This window comes from Moschus berezovskii, chromosome X (assembly GCF_049115385.1).
Source record: "Moschus berezovskii isolate FMDL1 chromosome X, NW_MosBer_1.0, whole genome shotgun sequence".
NCBI classification, from domain to species: domain Eukaryota; kingdom Metazoa; phylum Chordata; class Mammalia; order Artiodactyla; family Moschidae; genus Moschus; species Moschus berezovskii.
Window position 1 is genome coordinate 101,900,341 of NC_142488.1, and position 19,416 is coordinate 101,919,756.

The window sequence follows — 19,416 nt, forward strand, 5'->3', positions numbered from 1 at the left end:
ACTATATTTGTTTTTCTCTTTCTGACTTTCTTCACTGTGCATAAGAGGCTCTAGGTTCATCCACCTCACAACTGACTCAAATTTATTCCTTTTTATGGCTGAGTAATATGTGCCATGACTTTGTTATCCATTCATTCTACACAAGCATTTTTTAAAGAATGGTACATGAACCTCTTGCATTCCCTTGGAACTCTTTCAAGGGATCCATGAGTCTAAAAGTATTCATTGTAGTACATGGATTTTGTCTCATTTGCTGTGTTAGATTTGCATTAAGGGTGCAAAAATCAGTGTGGATAGAATAGCTGGCACCTAAGCACAAATCAAATCAGGGGCACCAAACTGTGCTAGTAATCAGCATCTTCACACATGCTTAATATAAAAATGCCAGCTTTATTTATTTTGTAAAGATGTTCTTATTTTACTAAATTTTTAATCTTTGAAAAATTGTATTTAATATTGTATATGACAAAATAGGAAGTATTCAGAAAGCTCTCTACATATCTAAGTATGATAATTGACTTTAAAAAAAAAGGATTTGTGAGCTCGAGTTTCGAGCTAAACTAGCTGACTTTCATAGAACGCTTACTTAGAATGATAGACAAACTGTGGTTGTTCAGACTGAGGATCTGGCCGACGTTTTCTCAAATGAACAACTAAGCCTGTCACTTCAAGAAGGCCAATGGATAGTATGTTTTTTTGTCAAAGATAGAAATTCCAACTTTCAAATATAAGTTATCCAGAATTCTAATTTTTATCTAATAACCATGAGCTTGACAGCTTCTAGTACATAATTATTTCTTTTAATAAAATAGATGATGGGGGACTATTTATGATACAGTTTTTTTTTACATTGTATAATGAAATATGTCAACATGTGGGAGATCTGTATAACTTAGTGAAATAGTATTTTCCCAATTACCATGTATAATCTTACCTGTGCATGATTTTGTAAAAGATGTCTGCAAGAAAAAACAATGGATTTTAATGTTAACAAAGTATGAAAAGTCCACATTGCGATCGACCTCTCAGAAATCACCACTTACCTAGTTTTGGTGTAGCATCAAAGTATCTACAGTTATCTGAAAAGGCTAATTATTAAGACTTCTCTCTTTTCCAGCTACGTATCTGTATAAGGCCAGATTTTCTTCATGTATTTCAACTAAGTATTATCATAATGTGTATGGGTGTTAAGTTGCTTCAGTCATGTCCAGCTCTTGCAACCCCATGGACTATAGTCCACCAGGTTCCTCTGTCCATGGGATTCTCCAGGCAAGAATACTGATGTGGATATATCATAATAGATAAAATATAGAAGCAGATATGAGAATCCATCTGTCTTCTATTAAACCATACATTAGAGATTGCACAAATGTAAAACAGTGCCAGTGGTTTCACAATTTTTCTTGGGGGGGGGGCGAATAATACAGATTTTTATGAAAAATGAGTTTAACATAATGGGTTTATTTTTATGTGCAATAACATATTTAATTTAGTTTTATTCCTAATGGGATAAATATTGATAAATATAACCCACATAAGCAAAAACTATTTGAGAACCTCAATTTTTAAGAATGTAAAGGTATCCTGAGACCAAAGAGTTTGAGAACTCTGTGCCAGACCATAAGGATGATTGCTTTTTCTGTCAGTTTATAGTATAATATAGATCAGGAGGCATTTTGAAGGGTTTAGAATAGGATCTTTGGACTGCCCATCTTAGAATCAGCAGGAGGTAGAACAGTGTATACTAACCTCACCAAATCTGCTTTCCGTTCCAGCAACTCCTACTTCATGGATGTGGTTTCCACTAAGTTACCTAACCTCACTAAGTCTGATTTTATGTAAAATGGGAAATAATATATTTTATGACTTGCCAGACTTGTTATAAGAACTAAATGAGACCTTATATGTATAAGTATACTGATCCTGTTGCGTGTGAGGAATGTGAATTTTTTTTCTCTCCTCCCTTTTCTGAAGACATATTATAGTTTAGAATATTAGGACTATAAAATCTCATCCCTCATGTGGTGGCATGATGTGCTCCATGGTAATACAAATTAAAATATCAACTTTTATTGCCTTTTTGTTCCACGTACTTTTTATAGAGCTATTTTTATTGTAGTAAACATGAGACAGTGCCTGTCTTAATTTCACAAAACGAAGTTATCCCAAGTAATAAAGGAATCCATTAAAAAAAACATTTATATAGTCACTATAATGGCAGAACAGCATCTGTTTATTTCCACTGAAACTGATGCAGTGGAAGTGCTATAAAATTAAAATGATGCTAGCATGTTAATGACATTCAAGAGATGACTCTTAAATTTTTGGAATGCTTTTCAGAATTTTACCTTCAAGTATAGATAAGACTGTAAAAACACTTGAGTTTTTAATTGCTAAAATAGTACAAAATGGTTATTTGGGTGATATGTGTCATACGGAAAAAATATTTGATAATTGTGACCAACTCTTTTAAGAACTTAATTGACAAAAATGACTCTAGAGAATGTTTCTTTGTGTATTTTGTCTGTTGATACCTAACTCATCCCAGAAAGGTAGCTATCTCTAGGTAGAGTACATTTGATACATTTTATATACATATATGTTTAATTTTTTTAATTAGAAATTTTTTATATTTTAGTAGCCTGTTTTAGTCAGTAATGTTCATATCTAAAGTGTTCCTCCTGCAATTGTAGGATCTTTTCTTGGAGTTAATGCTAAATTTCATTTTTACCTCAAGAACATCCATTTTTGTTGATATTTAGTGAATCTTTGTATATGAAGTGTACTGTGTGCTTTCTTTGTTTCAGGTACTTTTCCAAATGCTGACCCTGTATCCGTCCCTCATGGAGCAGTCTATTATCCAGTGATGTCAGATCCGTATGGGCAGCCACCTTTGCCAGGGTTTGATTCCTGCCTTCCTGTTGTGCCAGATTATCCCTGTGTTGCTCCCTGGCATCCAGTTGGTGCAGCGTATGGTGGTTCTCCACAAATTCATGGTGCTATGAATCCTGGGCCACTTGGCTATATTGCTGCCCCTCCCTCAGCTTCTCATTATGTACCTCAGAATATATAAGATTCAGCAGTATGAAGTATTATTGCACTGCCATCTTTCTTGCTATTTTGGCTTTAAAAATTATTTTATGTTAGTGTTTAAGTGATTTAGGGTGGTTAGAGTGGTTACTATTGTATCTGTCTTTAAGATTATTTTATCTTTTGATTTAAAATAGTAGTTTAAGATAAAGGAGTATTTCTTTGGGTTGTGAATAACAAAATTGAGATGAATGTACAACTAGCCCCATATTTGAGCACATTTCATTGTATCCAGCTGTTTTCCTGTCAGCCAGCTTGTCAGCTTTATATTAGCTGATGGTACCAGTTGATAAAAGGAATAAATCATACGAACTGTTTCCTTGGTTCAGATGTCACACATCATATTAAACAATGCAAAATTGGAAAGCCTTCTACTTTTTTCTAGAAAATGAAGCAAAACCAAGAGCATTTGCTTCTGGGTAACTAACTTAATAATATTAAAAGAGAGCTCTTCAGGTTTCTTAAGAATCATCTGACCTGAGTTGCATTCTATGATATTAACCAGTCTTGAAGGCACATGGTGCTCTGCTTTATATTTATCCCATATGCTATTGTTTAATATTGGATTTATGTAAGTGTTTTACTGCACAGTATTGGTGTCCTTTGCACAGTTAGCAGTAAATAAAAATTAGCATTTAAAATTGCTAAAATGAGTGAGATGTTTTTCTCTTTTGCATTTTCATGGCAGCAAAGAGTACCAGATATTTGATTGTTTCAATATATTTTTCCCCTGGTATTTTGTTTGGCAAAAAACATGAATTTATAGCATGAACTGGCAGGGTCAATTGAAATGTTGTTTAATCTCAAGACATTGCAATGCATACTACCATATCTAGTTCTTTTCTCTTGAGAATATTCCTTTAAGTTGTGTTTCTGTTTTTCCTTTTTTAAATCTACTAATTCCCTTATGGAATTTTAATCTAGATTTACTTTCTCATTGTCCTGTTCTTCAACTAGTTGTTGAATCTTTTTTTTAATCAATTATTTTATTTTAATTGGAGGCTAATTATTTTACAATACTGTAGTGGTTTTTGCCATACATTGACATGAATCAGCCATGGGTGTACATGTATTCCCCATCCTGATCCCCCCTCTTACCTCCCTCCCATCCCATCCCTCAGGGTCATCCCAGTACACTGGCCCTGAGCACTCTGTCTCATGCACTGAACCTAGGCTTGTGATCTGTTTCACATATGGTAATATACATGTTTCAATGCTATTCTCTCAAATCATCCCAGCCTCACCTTCTCCCACAGAGTCCAAAAGTCTGTTCTTTACATCTGTGTCTCTTTTGCTGTCTCGCATATAGGGTCATGGTTCAGTTCAGTTCAGTCGCTCAGTTGTGTCCAACTCTCCACGACCCCATGAATCACAGCACGCCAGGCCTCCCTGTCCATCACCAACTCCCGGAGTACACTCAAACTCATGTCCACAGAGTCGGTGATGCCATCCAGCCATCTCATTCTCCGTCGTCCCCTTCTCCTCCCACCCCCAACCTTTCCCAGCATCAGAGTCTTTTCCAGTGAGTCAACTCGTCACATGAGGTGGCCAAAGTATTGCAGCTTCAGCTTTAGCATCAGTCCCTCCAATGAACATCCAGGATTGATCTCCTTTAGAATGGACTGGTTGGATCTCCTTGCAGTATAAGGGACTCTCAAGAGTCTTCTCCAACACCACAGTTCAAAAGCATTGATTCTTCAGCGATCAGCTTTCTTCACAGTCCAACTCTCACATCCATACATGACCACGGGAAAAGCCATAGCCTTGACTAGACGGACCTTTGTTGGCAAAGTAATGTCTCTGCTTTTTAATATACTATCAAGGTTGGTCATAACTTTCCTTCCAAGGAGCAAGCGTCTTTTAATTTCATGGCTGCAATCAGCATCTGCAGTGATTTTGGAGCCCCAAAAAATAAAGTCTGACACTGTTTCCACTGTTTTTCCATCTATTTCTCATGAAGTGATGGGACCAGATGCCATGATCTTAGTTTTCTGAATGTTGAGCTTCAAGCCAACCTTTTCACTCTCCTCTTTCACTTTCATCAAGAGGCTTTTGAGTTCCTCTTCACTTTCTGCCATAAGGGTAGGGTCATGGTTACCATCTTTATAATTCCATATATATGTGTTAATATACTGTATTAGTGTTTTTCTTTCTGACTTCACTCTGTATAATAGGCTCCAGCTTCATGCACCTCATTTGAACTGATTCAAATGCATTCTTTTTAATAGTTGAGTAATATTCCACTGTGTATATGTACCACAGCTTTCTTATCTATTCGTCTGCTGATGGACATCTAGGTTGCTTCCATGTCTTGGCTATTGTGAACAGTGCTACAGTGAACATTGGGGTACATGTGTCCCTTTCAGTTCTGGTTTCCTCAGTGCTTATGCCCAACAGTGGGATTGCTGAGTGGTATGGCAGTTCTATTTCCAATTTTTAAAGGAATCTCCACACTGTTCTCCATAGTGGCTGTACGAGTTTGCATTCCCACCAACAGTGTAAGAGGGTTCCCTTTTCTCTGCACCCTCTCCAGCATTTATTGTTTGTAGACTTTGTGATAGCAGCCATTCTGACTGGCGTGAGATGGTACCTCATTGTGGTTTTGATTTGCATTTCTCTGATAATGAGTGATGTTGAGCATCTTTTCATGTGTGTGTTAGCCATCTGCATGTCTTCTTTGGAGAAATGTCTGTTTAGTTCTTTGGCCCATTTTTTGGTTGGGTCATTTATTTTCCTGCAGTTGAGCTGCAGGTGTTGCTTGTATATTTTTGAGATTAATTCTTTGTCAGTTGCTTCATTTGCTGTTATTTTCTCCCATTCTGAAGGCTGTCTTTTCACCTTGCTTATAGTTTCCTTCATTGTGCAAAAGCTTTTAAGTTTAATTAGGTCCCACTTGTTTATTTTTGCTTTTATTTCCAATATTCTGGGAGGTGGATCATAGAGGATCCTGCTGTGATTTATGTCAGAGGGTGTTTCACTCTAGGAGTTTTATAGTTTCTGGTCTTATATTTAGATCTTTAATCTATTTTGAGTTTATTTTTGTGTAGGGTGTTAGAAAGTTTTCTAGTTTCATTCTTTTACAAGTGATTGACCAGTTTTCCCAGCACCACTTGTTAAAGAGATTGTCTATTCCCCATTGTATATTTTTGCCTCCTTTGTCAAAGATAAGGTGTTCATAGGTGAGTGGATTTATCTCTGGGCTTTCTATTTTGTTCCATTGATCTATATTTCTGTCTTTGTGCCAGTACCATACTGTCTTGATGACTGTAGCTTTGTAGTATAATCTGACGTCAGGCAGGTTGATCCCTCCAGTTTCATTCTTCTTTCTCACGATTACTTTGGCTATTCGAGGGTTTTTGTATTTCCATACAAATTGTGAAATTATTTGTTCTAGTTCTCTGAAAAATACCATTGGTAGCTTGATAGGGATTGCATTGAATCTATAGATTGCTTTGGTGTGTATACCCGTTTTCACTATATTGATTCTTCTGATCCATGAACATGGCATATTTCTCCATCTATTTGTGTCATCTCTGACTTGTTTCACCAGTGTTTTATAGTTTTCTATATATAGGTCTTTTGTTTCTTTAGGTATATTTATTCCTAAGTATTTTATTCTTTCCATTGCAATGGTGAATGGAATTGTTTCCTTAATTTCTTTCTGTTTTCTCATTGTTAGGGTATAGGAATGCAGGGGATTTCTGTGTTAATTTTATATCCTGCAACTTTACTATATTCACTGATTAGCTCTAGTAATTTTCTGGTGGAGTCTTTAGGGTTTTCTATGTAGAGGATCATGTCATCTGCAAACAGTGAGTGTTTTACTTCTTCTTTTCCAATCTGGATTCCTTTTATTTCTTTTATTTGATTTCTGTGGCTAAAACTTCCAAAACTATGTTGAATAGTAGTGAGAGTGGGCACGCTTGTCTTGTTCGTGACTTTAGGGGAAATGCTTTCAGTTTTTCACCATTGAGGATAATGTTTACTGTGGGTTTGTCATATATAGATTTTATTATGTTGAGGTATGTTCCTTCTATTCCTGCTTTCTGGAGGGTTTTGATCATAAATGGATGCTGAATTTTGTCAAAGACTTTCTCTGCATCTATTGAGATAATCATATGGTTTTTATCTTTCAATTTGTTAATGTGGTGCATCACATTGATTGATTTGTGAATATTGAAGAATCCTTGCATCCCTGGGATAAAGCCCACTTGGTCATGATGTATGATCTTTTTAATATGTTGTTGGTTTCTGATTGCTACAATTTTGTTAAGGATTTTTGCATCTATGTTCATCAGTAATATTGGCCTGTAGTTTTCTTTATTTGTGGCATCTTTGTCTGGTTTTGGTAATGGTGGCCTCATAGAATGAGTTTGGCAGTTTACCTTCCTCTGCAGTTTTTCTGGAATAGGTGTCAGTTCTTTAAATTTTTGGTAGAATTCAGCTGTGAAGCTGTCTGGTCTGGGGCTTTTGTTTGTTGGAAGATTTCTGATGACAGTTTTGATTTCCATGCTTGTGATGGGTCTGTTGAGATTTTCTATTTCTTCCTGGTTCCGTTTTGGAAAGTTATACTTTTCTATGAATTTGTCCATTTCTTCCAAGTTGTGCATTTTATTGGCATATAGTTGCGGATAGTAGTCTCTTATGATCCTTTGTATTTCTGTGTTGTCTGTTGTGATTTCTCCATTTTCATTTCTAATTTTGTTGATTTGACTCTTTTCCCTTTTTTTCTTGATGACTCTGTCTAATGGTTTGTCTATTTTATCTGTCTTCTCAAAGAACCAGCTTTTAGCTTTGTTGATTTTCGCTGTGTTGATTTTTTTCTTTTTCATTTATTTCTGCCCTAATTTTTTTTATTTCTTTCCTTCTGCTAACCCTGGGGTTCTTCATTTCTTCTTTTTCTAGTTGCTTTAGGTTGTAGAGTTAGGTTTTTTATTTGATTTTTCTCTTGTTTTTTGAGTTAAGCTTGTATTGCTATGAACCTTCCCTTTAGCACTATTTTTACTGAATCCCATAGGTTTTGGGTTGTTGTGTTTTCATTTTCATTCATTTCTATGCATATTTTGATTTCTTTTTTGATTTTTTCTGTGATTTGTTGGTTATTCAGAAGCGTGTTGTTTAGCTTCCTTATGTTTGTATTTTTAACATTTTTTTTCTTGTAGTTGACATCTAATCTTACCACATTGTGATCAGCAAAGATGCTTGGAATGATTTCAGTTTTTTGGATTTACCAAGGCTAGGTTTATGGCCCAGGATGTGATCTATCCTGGAGAAGGTTCCGTGTGCACTTGAGAGAAAGGTGAAATTCATTTTTTGGGGTGAAATGTCCTATATTATCAATTAAGTCTAACTGGTACATTGTATCATTTAAAGTTTGTGTTTCCTTGCTGATTTTCTGTTTAGTTGATCTATCCATAGGTGTGAGTGGGGTGTTAAAGTCTCCCACTATTACTGTGTTACTGTTAATTTCCCCTTTCATACTTGTTAGCATTTGCCTTATATATTGTGGTGCTCCTATGTTGGGTGACTATATATTTATAATTGTTATATCTTCTTGGATTGATCCTTTGATCATTATATAGTGTCCTTCTTTGTCTCTTTTCATGGCCTTTATTTCAAAGTCTATTTTATCTGATATGAGTATCGCTACTCCTGCTTTCTTTTGGTCACCATTTGTGTGAAATATCTCATTCAGCCCTTCACTTTCAGTCTGTGTGTGTCCTTTGTTTTAAGGTGGGTCTCTTTTAGACAGCATATATAGGGATTTTGTCTTTGTATCCATTCAGCCAGTCTTTGTCTTTTGGTTGGGGCATTCAACCCATTTACATTTAAGGTAATTATTGATAAGTGTGATCCTGTTGCCATTTACTTTGTTGTTTTGGGTTCGAGTTTATACACCTTTTCTCTGTTTCCTGTCTAGAAAAGATCCTTTAGCATTTGTTGAAGAGCTGGTTTGGTGGTGCTGAATTCTCTCAGCTTTTGCTTGTCTGTAAAGCTTTTGATTTCTCCTTCATATTTTAATGAGGTCTTGCTAGGTATAATAGTCTGGGTTGTAGATTTTTCTTTCATCACTTTAAGTATGTCCTGCCATTCCCTCCTGGCCTGAAGAGTTTCTGTTGAAAGATCAGCTGTTATCCTTATGGGGATCCCCTTGTGTGTTGTTTCTTTTCCCTTGCTGCTTTTAATATTTTCTCTTTGTGTTTGATCTTCGTTAATTTGATTAATAGGTGACTTGGGGTGTTTTGCCTTGGGTTTATCCTGTTTGGGACTCTCTGGGGTTCTTGGACTTGGGTGACTGTTTTCTTCCCCATTTTAGGGAAGTTTTCTACTATTATCGCTGAAGTATTTTCTCATGGCCTTTCTTTTTGTCTTCTGCTGCTGCTGTGATTCGAATGTTGGGGCATTTGCCATTGTCCTACTTCCCAGGTCTAAGCCGCTCAGGTTCAGGTTCTCGGGTACTCCACAAAGGCACAGACTTGGTTGGGCCTGCGTTTTGTGCACTTCCCAGGTCCAAGCAGCTCAGGCGACCAGGTGCTTGGCAAGTGCACTGTCCCAGGTGTGTGGTGTGTCTTATCACCTCCTGGGTCCCAGCTGCTCGGTTTCCTGGGTGTGCAACAAGAGTGCTGTCTAAGGTGTGCCATGTGTCTCCTCTGGGGACCTGATCTCAAACTCTGACCCCTCCTGGTGGATATCAACCATCCAGGATCCAAGGAAGACTTGGTTAGCAACTGGGAGCCTACTCACCATTTGGTGGAGGATCCGTCTTTGGGGCCGAGATTGCCCCTTGCCTTCCGCCTCTGGCTGTCGCCTGCCTGCCTCTCTGCCTCTGGCAGGGGAATGGGCCTGTCTTCAGCTGGCTAGCTCTCCTCTGGTATTCACTCAGTCCTTTGTTCTTTGAGCAGACCAGGGTGTGCCTTAGGTTAGAGCTTTTTTTGTGGGAACATTTTCTCTCTCCTTTTTTTCTCTCTCTGATTAACCCACAGTTTGGGTTGCTATCTCACGTTAGCTCCCTCAGATTATCCTCAGGGTGTTCAGGCCCAGTCCTTACCATAAGCGTGCAACCTGTGCCTCCCTGCTCAGCCCCCGCTTGCTGCTGGTGGAAGTGAGCATTTGGGCTACTTCTCTGCTGGGAGTTGCGGTTAGGCACACATTCTGTGTTTTTTTTTTTTCCTCCAAGTTATGTTACCCTGAATTTTGATTCCAAAACTCCCCACAGACCTGCTGGTGAGAGGGTTTCCTGGTGTTTGGAAACTTCTCCTCCTTCATGACTCCCTCCCTGGGATGGGTCTCCATTCCTAACTCTTTTGTCTCTGTTTTTGTCTTTTATATTTTTTCCTACCTCCTTTGGAAGAGAATGGGCTGCCTTTCTAGGTGCCTGGTGTCCTCTGCTAGCATTCAGAAGTTGTTTTGTGGAGTTTGCTCAGCATTCAAATGATCTTTTGATGAATTTGTGGGGGAGAAAGTGGTCTCCCCGTCCTTTTCCTCTGCTGTCTTAGGACTGCCCCTGTTGAATCTTTAAATTGTTTAGATTTACCTTGTATCTCACCAAGCCTACCTTATCTTCAGCTTTCTGTGAGACTTATTTTATCAGCCTTTCTGCCTTCTCCCTTTCACCTACCCAAAGACCACAAAATTTTCTGTATTCATTAGTTTTCTGATGTGTAATTCATCACAATGCTCTGCTCTGTCTCACCTACAAATGACTATGTGGTTGCCACAGAACTTATTAATATTGCCTCCTTTAAAAGTTATTTATGCTTGTGAATCATTCTGTTCTTTTCCACGTTAAGCCATACCCCAGGGAAAAAGAACTATTCGAGACTTAGGGCTTGAACAGTTGAAAAAACTAGAATGGAATCCGTTTCAAAGAGGATATCCTATCTTCAATATACTATTCTTGAGATGATTGATAATAGTGTCAAATCAATTAGTGTACTAGTTAAAGCTTCTGCTTCATAATAGATGTGGAACTGGTAGTGTTTTGGTTTTCCATCCTTAATCTTTAGAAATTCTTGCTCTACAAGTTGGCATCTGACAACTTTAATAAAGAAAGATGGACAGAAGTGCCTCATCAGCTTTTTCTCTACTAACCTCCTGGGTTCACCATTTGTGCAGCCTGCAGATTGTTTTAAGTAAATGTTTATTTTAGTCAAGCTTCAAATCTAGAACAACCCCTCTCCAGTGTTTTCCAAATATGCAGCATTTCTGAAATGTATATAACTTATAGCAAGTGATTGTCCTATATCTTCAACTGTCAATGGTTCACTAATTAGCTTCTAAGCAGTGTTTTAGAAGGTTGTAGTGTATCTTGAGAATGTCATCTGGAAATTATGTAGTTTTGAGATAAGTATGTTTGCCTTAGGCTTCTAGTTAATTTGTTTATATTTTAAACTTGTAGTTTGTTCCCTTGCCTTGATTTCCATTACTAATGTAATGCAATTTAATGAAATACTTGTTATTAACTTTGAAACTCAAGATCAACCTAATTGTTTTTATCAGGATTGAAATCAATGGTCTGTATGCTCTGTTTATAAGTCATATAAATATAGTCCCGGAGAAGGCAATGGCAAGCCACTCCAGTACTATTGCCTAGAAAATCCCATGGATGGAGGAGCCTGGGTAGGCTGCAGTCCGTGGGGTCGCTATGCGTCGGACACGACTGAGCGACTTCACTTTCACTTTTCACTTTCCACTTTCACACATTGGAGAAGGAAATGGCAACCCACTCCAGTGTTCTTGCCTGGAGAATCCCAGGGACGGGGGAGCCTGGTGGGCTTCGGTCTATGGGGTCACACAGAGTCGGACACGACTGAAGTGACTTAGCAGCAGCAGCAGCAGCAAGTATAGTCCACTTGTTTATTCTTTACATTCAGACTTCCCTAAGAGATAATCAAGGAGTGTGCCTTGACCCTCCTATACTGTTTTGGGAGTTGTAACAGTGAAGGTAACCTGTGAAGTGAAAGTCTTTGCGACCCCATGGACTGTAGCCCATGTGGCTTCCCTGTCCATGGGATTCACCAGGCAAGAATACTGGAGTGGGTAGCCATTTCCTTCCAGGGAATCTTCCTGACCCAGGGATTGAACCTGGGTCTAATGCATTGCAGGCAGATTCTTTACCATCTGAGCCACTAGGGAAATGAAGGTAACCTGTACTGCTGCAGAAATCAGCAGTGGGTTTTGAAGGCAGCTGCCAGGTAAAAAAGAAGAGGTCTTTCTGGTAATAATAATAATAAAACTCCAACCCTAAGACTTGGAGCACAAAATAAGACAGGGCAGAGGCTAACAGTTTTGCCGAGAGAACTCATTGGTCATAGTAAACAACCCCTTCCAACAACACAAGAGACAACTCTACACATGGGTATCACCAAATGATCAATACTGAAATCGGATTGATTATATTCTTTGCAGCTGAAGATGGAGAAGCTCTATACAGTCATCAAAAACAAGATCTAGAGCTGACTGTGCCTCAGATCATTAGCTCCTTATTGCAAAATTCCGAGTTAAAGAAAGTAGGTGAAACCAGTAGGCCATTCAGGTATGACCTCAATCAAATCCCTTATGATTATACAGTGAAAGTGACAAATAGATTCAAGGGATTAGATCTGATAGAGTACCTGAAGAACTATGGATGGAGGTTCATAACATTTTACAGGAGGAAAAGAACAAAACTATCCCCGAGAGAAATGCAAAAAGGCAAAATGGTTGTCTGAAGAGGTCTTAAAAATAGCTGAGAAAAGAAGCAAAAGGGAAAGGTATACCCATCTGAATGCAGAGTTTCAAAGAATAGCAAGGAGAGATAAGAAAGCCTGCTTAAGTAAACAATGCAAAGAAATAGAGGAAAACAATAGAATGGGAAAGATTAGAGATGATCTCAAGAAAATCAGAGATACCAAAGGAACATTTCATACAAAGATGGGCACAACAAAGGACAGAAGCTAATATAGACCTAACAGAAGCAGAAGAGATTAAGAAGAGGTGACAAGAATACACAGAAGAACTGTACAAAAAAAGATCTTAACCTGGAAAACCACGATGGTGTGACCACTCACTAGAGCCAGACATCCTGGAATGTGAAGTCAAGTGGGCCTTAGGAAGCATTACTACAAGCAAAGTTAGTGGAGGTGATGGAATTCCCCCTGAGCTATTTCAAATCCTAAAAGATGATGCTGTTAAAGGACTGCACTCAGTATGCCAGCAAAATTGGAAAACTCAGCAGTGACTACAGGACTGGAAAAGGTCAGTTTTCATTCCAGTCCTAAAGAAGGGCAATGCCAAAGAATGTCCGGCCTACTGTACAATTGTGTTCATTTCACAGACTAGTAAATTTATGCTCAAAATCCTTCAAGCTAGGCCTCAATAGTGCGTAAACTGAGAACTTCCTGATGTACAAACTGGACTTAGAAAAGGCAGAGGAAGAGGGAGGTGGGAGGGGGGCTCAGGAAGGGGAACTCATGTACACCCGGGGCAAATTCATGTCAATGTATGACAAAACCAATGAATATAATATTGTAAAATAATTAGCCTTTAAAAAAAAGCATCCAAAAAAAAAAAGCAGAGGAACCAGAGATCAAATTGCCAACAATCGTTGGATCATAGAAAAAAACGAAAATTCTAGAAAAACATCTGCTTCATTGAGTATGCTTGTAAAATAATTCTTGAAGAGATAGGAATACCAGACCACCTTACCTGCTTCCTGAGAAGCCTGTTTGCAGGTCAAGAAGCAAAAGTTAGAACTGAATATGGAACAACATATTGGCTCAAAATTGGGAAAGGAGTATATCAAGGCTATATAGACTGATTCAGAATCAGGAAAGGAGTACATCAAGACTGTATGTTGTCACCCTGCTTATTTAACTTATATACAGATTACATGCAAAATGCTAGGCTGGATAAAGCACAAACTGGAATCAAGATTGGTGGGAGACATACCTATAACCTCTAATATGCAGATGACACAACCCTAGTAGCAGAAGGCTCTTTAGAGCCTCTTTATGAAGGTGAAAGAGGAGAGTGAAAAAGCTGGCTTAAAACTCAACATTCAAAACACTCAGATCATGTCATCCGGTCCCATCACTTTATGGCAAATAGATGGGGAAACAGTGACAGACTTTATTTTTTTGGGCTCCAAAATCACTGGGTCCAGTGACTGCAGCCATGAAATTAAAAGACACTTGTTCCTTGGAAGAAAAGCAGTGATAAACCAAGCCAGCATATTAAAAAACAGAGAAATCATTTTGCCAACAAAGGTGTGTATAGTCAAAGCTAAGGTTTTTCCAGTAATCATGTATGAGTTGGACCATAAAGAAGACTGAGCACTGAAGAATTGATGCTTACAAACTGTGGTGCTGGAGACGACTCTTGAGAGTCCCTTGGACTGCTAGATCAAACCAGTCAATCCTAAAGGAAATCAACCCTGATATTCATTGGAAGGACTGATGCTGAAACTGAAACTCCAATACTTTGGCCACCTGATGTGAAGAACCGACTTATTGGAAAAGACCCTGATGCTGGGAAAGATTGAAGGCAGGAGGAGAAGGGGGCAACAGAAGATGAGATGGTTGGATGGCATCATTGACTCAATGGACATGAGTTTGAGCAAGCTCTGAGAGACAGTGAAGGACCGGGAAGCCTGGTGTGCTGCAGTCCATGGGGTTGCAAAGAGTTGGACATGACTGAGCAACTGAACAACAATAAAAGATGTATGTTTGATCAACATATATTATAAGCATATAGTGTAATAAGTATATATATATTATATAGAGTATATATATAGTGTAGTATTATATATAGTGTATATATAATATATATAGTATATATAAGTATATACAACATAAGTCTACTACTGTGGTAGACTTTATATATTGCCTCTTTAGTTAAGATTAGTGTTACAAAAGGCATCCTATCTTTCATCAGCTGTTATACCCAGATTTCATCCATTTAGAATTATTAGGGGAAGGAGGATATAAAGGCATTGTGGTTTGTTCTGGACCCTTTACTTTCACCCCTTTCCTAAGATAAATTTGATTTACACCAGAAGTAGAAAGCTGGATCATTTCCATAGTGAAGAAAAACCATCAGAATTCATTTTTATGCAGTGTATATTCTTAAAACTAATTGTGGGTTTCTGCCTTGATTAAGAGCAGATGAAAAGATTGAATCTGTTTTGCTGTTGAAATTCAAGACTTGTGAATTTAAAACATCTTTCATTTCCTTAGAGCCGAAAACAAGGCATAAACTTTTAATTAGCTTTGGAAATAAAGGTGTAGACAGACATTATGTTTTTTATGAAAACAGTATATATTCAGAACTTAATTCAGACATAAATCTCCATGAATAATGAAATGGTCCATTGGAGGAGGGTGAACTTAACCTAGATTTTTAAAATCTGGGCAAACTTAGTCCATTTTATAGGAAATCTCTTTGAAGCCATTTATATTTCTATTTATAATGAGAATTCAGGAGAACTCATACAGCAAAAGGCAACCTCTTGTTTCCCCCATCTTACCTAGAATGTTAAATTTCAGTTTGAGCAACTTGATTTACAACACTTGTCTTCTCTCCTGCCTCAGTTATCAAAGGGATTTTCAGGGATGTGTAGGGTGTCTGTATATGGGGAGATAAAGCTTCGGGAAAGGATGGACCTACCTAGTAACTAAAACTGCTTTAGACTATCTAAAAAACCTTTAAGATCTATAAAAGCGTAAAGCAGTAAAACTGCTTTAGAGTATTTTTGGTATCACATCAAAATAATCTGGGGAATGGGTTTTAAAGATGAAAGGTAAGCTGCACATTTATAACTATTGAACCTTGAGTTCATTGTTCTATTCTCTCTACTTTTGTGTTTGAAATCTTTCATAATAGTTGAAGAAAAACTGCCTTGGAAACTGACCATCTAGAAAGTGAATGATTATTCAGTTAGTCAAAGTTCAAATTTTTTAATATTTTGCCTTGAATCCTGAAAAGAAACATAAGATTTTAGAGATGCTGTCACGTAAGGTTCAGAGTAGTTCAGTCGCTCAGTTGTGTCCGACTCTTTGCAACCCCATGGACTGCAGCATGCCAGGCTTCCCTGTCCATCACCAACTCCCAGAACTTGCTCAGCCTCATGTCCATCGAGTCAGTGATCCCATCCAACCATCTCACCCTCTGTTGTCCCCTTCTCCTGCCTTCAATGTTTCCCAGCATCAGGGTATTTTTCCAGTGAGTCAGTTCTTTGCGTCAGGTGGCCAAAGTATTGGAATTTCAGCTTCAGCATCAGCTCTTCCAATGAATATTCAGGGTTAATTTCCTTTAGGATTGACTGGTTTGATCTAGCAGTCCAAGGGACTCTCAAGAGTCTTCTCCAACACCACAGTTCAAAAGCATCAAATTCTTCAGCGCTTAGCTTTCTTTATAGTCCAACTCTCACATCCATACATGACTACTGGAAAAACCATAGCTTTGACTAGGCAGACCTTTATCGGCAAAATAATGTCTCTGCTTTTTAATATACTGTCTAGGTTTGTCACTGTTTTTCTTCCAAGGACCAAGCATCTTTTAATTTCATGGCTGAAGTCACTATCTGCAGTGATTTTGGAGCCCCCCAAAATAAAGTCTATCATTGTTTCCTGGTCTGTTTGCCATGAAGTGATGGGATCAGATGCCATGATCTTAATTTTTTGTTTGTTGAGTTTTAAGCCAGATTTTTCACTCTTCTCTTTCACTTTCATCAAGAGGCTCTTTAGTTCTTCTTTGCTTTCTGCTGTAAGGGTGGTGTCATCTGTGTATCTGAGGTTACTGATATTTTCCTGGCAGTCTTGATTCCAGTTTGTGCTTCATCCAACCCGACATTTTGCGTGATATATTCTGCATATAAGTTAAACAGGGTGTGACAGTATACAGCTTGACATACTCCTTTCCCAATTTGGAACCAGTCTGTTGTTCCGTGTCTAGTTCTAACTGTTGCTTCTTGACCTGCATACAGATTTCTCGGGGCCAGATAAGGAGTCTGGTATTCCCATCTCTTTAAGAATTTTCCACAGTTTGTTGTGATCCACACAGTCAAAGGCTTTGGTGTAGTCAATAAAGTAGAAGTAGATGTTTTTCTGGAACTCTCTTGCTTTTTCAATGATTCAGTGGATGTTGGCGATTTGATCTCTGGTTCCTCTGCCTTTTCTAAATCCAGCTTGAACACCTGGAAGTTCACTATTCACATAATGTTGAAGCCTGGCTTGGAGAATTTTGACCATTACTTTGCTAGCGTGTGAGATGAGTGCAATTGTGCCTAGTTTGAACGTTCTTTGGCATTGCCTTTTTGGGCTCGGAATGAAAACTGACCTTTTCCAGTCCTGTGGCCACTGCTGAGTTTTCCAAATTTGCTGGCATATTGAGTTCAGCACTTTCACAGCATCATCTTTCAGGATTTGAAATAACTGGAATTCCATCACCTCCACTTTGTAGTGATGCTTCCTAAGGCTCACTTGACTTCGCATTCCAGGATGTCTGGCTCTAGGTGAGTGATCACACCATTGTTGTTATTTGAGTCATGAAGGTCTTTTTTGTATAGTTCTGTGTATTGTTGCCTCCTCCTCTTAATATCTTCTGCTTCTGTTAGGTCCATACCATTTCTGTCCTTTATCGAGCCCATCTTTGCATGAAATGTTCCCTTGGTATCTCTAATTTTCTTGAAGAGATCTCTAGTCTTTCCCATTCTGTTGTTTTCCTCTATTTCTTTGCATAGGAAAGGCTTTCTTATTTCTCCTTGCTATTCTTTGGAACTCTGCATTCAGATGGAGAGTTCTATGTTCTATGTTTCCTTTTATCCTTTGCCTTTAGCGTCTCTTTTCTCTGCTATTTGTAAAGCTTCCTCAGACAACCATTTTGCCTTTTTGCATTTCTTTTTCTTATGCCAAATATTAATAGGTGTTATATGGGTGTTCGGCCCCTTTTCCTTATCAACTAGTAAACATTTTCTTGCAGATCTTATGGCTTTTTGTAAAAAATTAATGCAGGTTTTTCAAATAATTTGCAGAATCATAGAAAAAAACTTTACCATAATACTAAGGTATTACATTTCTTGACTTAAACTGTTTTATTTCCTTGCTAGTGTATTAACCAGATCTGAGCAACAATTTTTTTTCTTGATAAATTTCAGTAATGCAAGAGAAGTTCCAGAGATCCGCTCTACAACATTTGCCTATAGATGACAAAACTGTGTTGTACACTTAAAAATACTCAGAGGGTAATATCATGGTATGTGTTCTTACCACAATAAAATTTCTACCACATGTATAACCCTACCAAAAAACAAACTTCTATTCAGTTGTTTTGGTTGCATCAGCAGTTGACCTTTGTTTTAGTTTTCTTTCTCTCTTTTAACTTTGCTCAAATAGCTTCAATTATTCAAGAATTTTTCTTCCTCCTAATTGTTTTGAATTTTTGAAACATGGTGTAGGTTTGGCTTTTGTTAACCTGGTTCTTTTCTTTCTTTTTTCCAGCATTTTTTATTGAAAATTTTAGACAAAAAGTTTAAATAATTGTATAGTGTACATCTTCCACAGAGTCGGTGATGCCATCCAGCCATCTCATTCTCCGTCGTCCCCTTCTCCTCCCGCCCCCAACCTTTCCCAGCATCAGAGTCTTTTCCAGTGAGTCAACTCGTCTCATGAGGTGGCCAAAGTATTGGAGTTTCAGCTTTAGCATCAGTCCCTCCAATGAACATCCAGGATTGATCTCCTTTAGAATGGACTGGTTGGATCTCCTTGCAGTATAAGGGACTCTCAAGAGTCTTCTCCAACACCACAGTTCAAAAGCATCGATTCTTCGGCGATCAGCTTTCTTCACAGTCCAACTCTCACATCCATACATGACCACGGGAAAAACCATTGCCTTGACTAGACGGACCTTGGTCGGCAAAGTAATGTCTCTGCTTTTTAATATGCTATCAAGGTTGGTCATAACTTTCCTTCCAAGGAGCAAGCGTCTTTTAATTTCATGGCTGCAATCAGCATCTGCAGTGATTTTGGAGCCCAAAAAAACAAAGTCTGACACTGTTTCCACTGTTTTTCCATCTATTTCCCATGAAGTGATGGGACCAGATGCCATGATCTTTGTTTTCTGAATGTTGAGCTTCAAGCCAACCTTTTCACTCTCCTCTTTCACTTTGATCAAGAGGCTTTTGAGTTCCTCTTCACTTTCTGCCATAAGGGTAGTGTCATCTGCATATCTGAGGTTATTGATATTTCTCCCAGCAATCTTGATTCCAGCTTGTGCTTCTTCCAGCCCAGCGTTCCTCATGATGTACTCTGCATATAAGTTAAATAAGTATACAACCTTGACGCACTCCTT

General features: G+C 38.1%; 1 protein-coding gene across 11 annotated transcripts in view; it reads left to right on the forward strand.

Annotated features, from left to right (window-relative positions):
- LOC129564380 (UDP-N-acetylglucosamine transferase subunit ALG13) overlaps nt 1–3,740 on the forward strand; it is a 58,042-nt gene extending 54,302 nt beyond the window's left edge. For all 11 annotated transcript variants that reach the window (XM_088834206.1, XM_088834200.1, XM_088834202.1 and 8 more), the window contains one exon: nt 2,808–3,740. In XM_088834206.1, the coding sequence (XP_088690332.1) occupies nt 2,808–3,073 (266 nt within the window). In that variant the 3' untranslated portion in view covers nt 3,074–3,740. The remainder of the gene's footprint in view (nt 1–2,807) is intronic.
- The last annotated feature ends 15,676 nt before the right edge of the window (nt 3,741–19,416 follow it).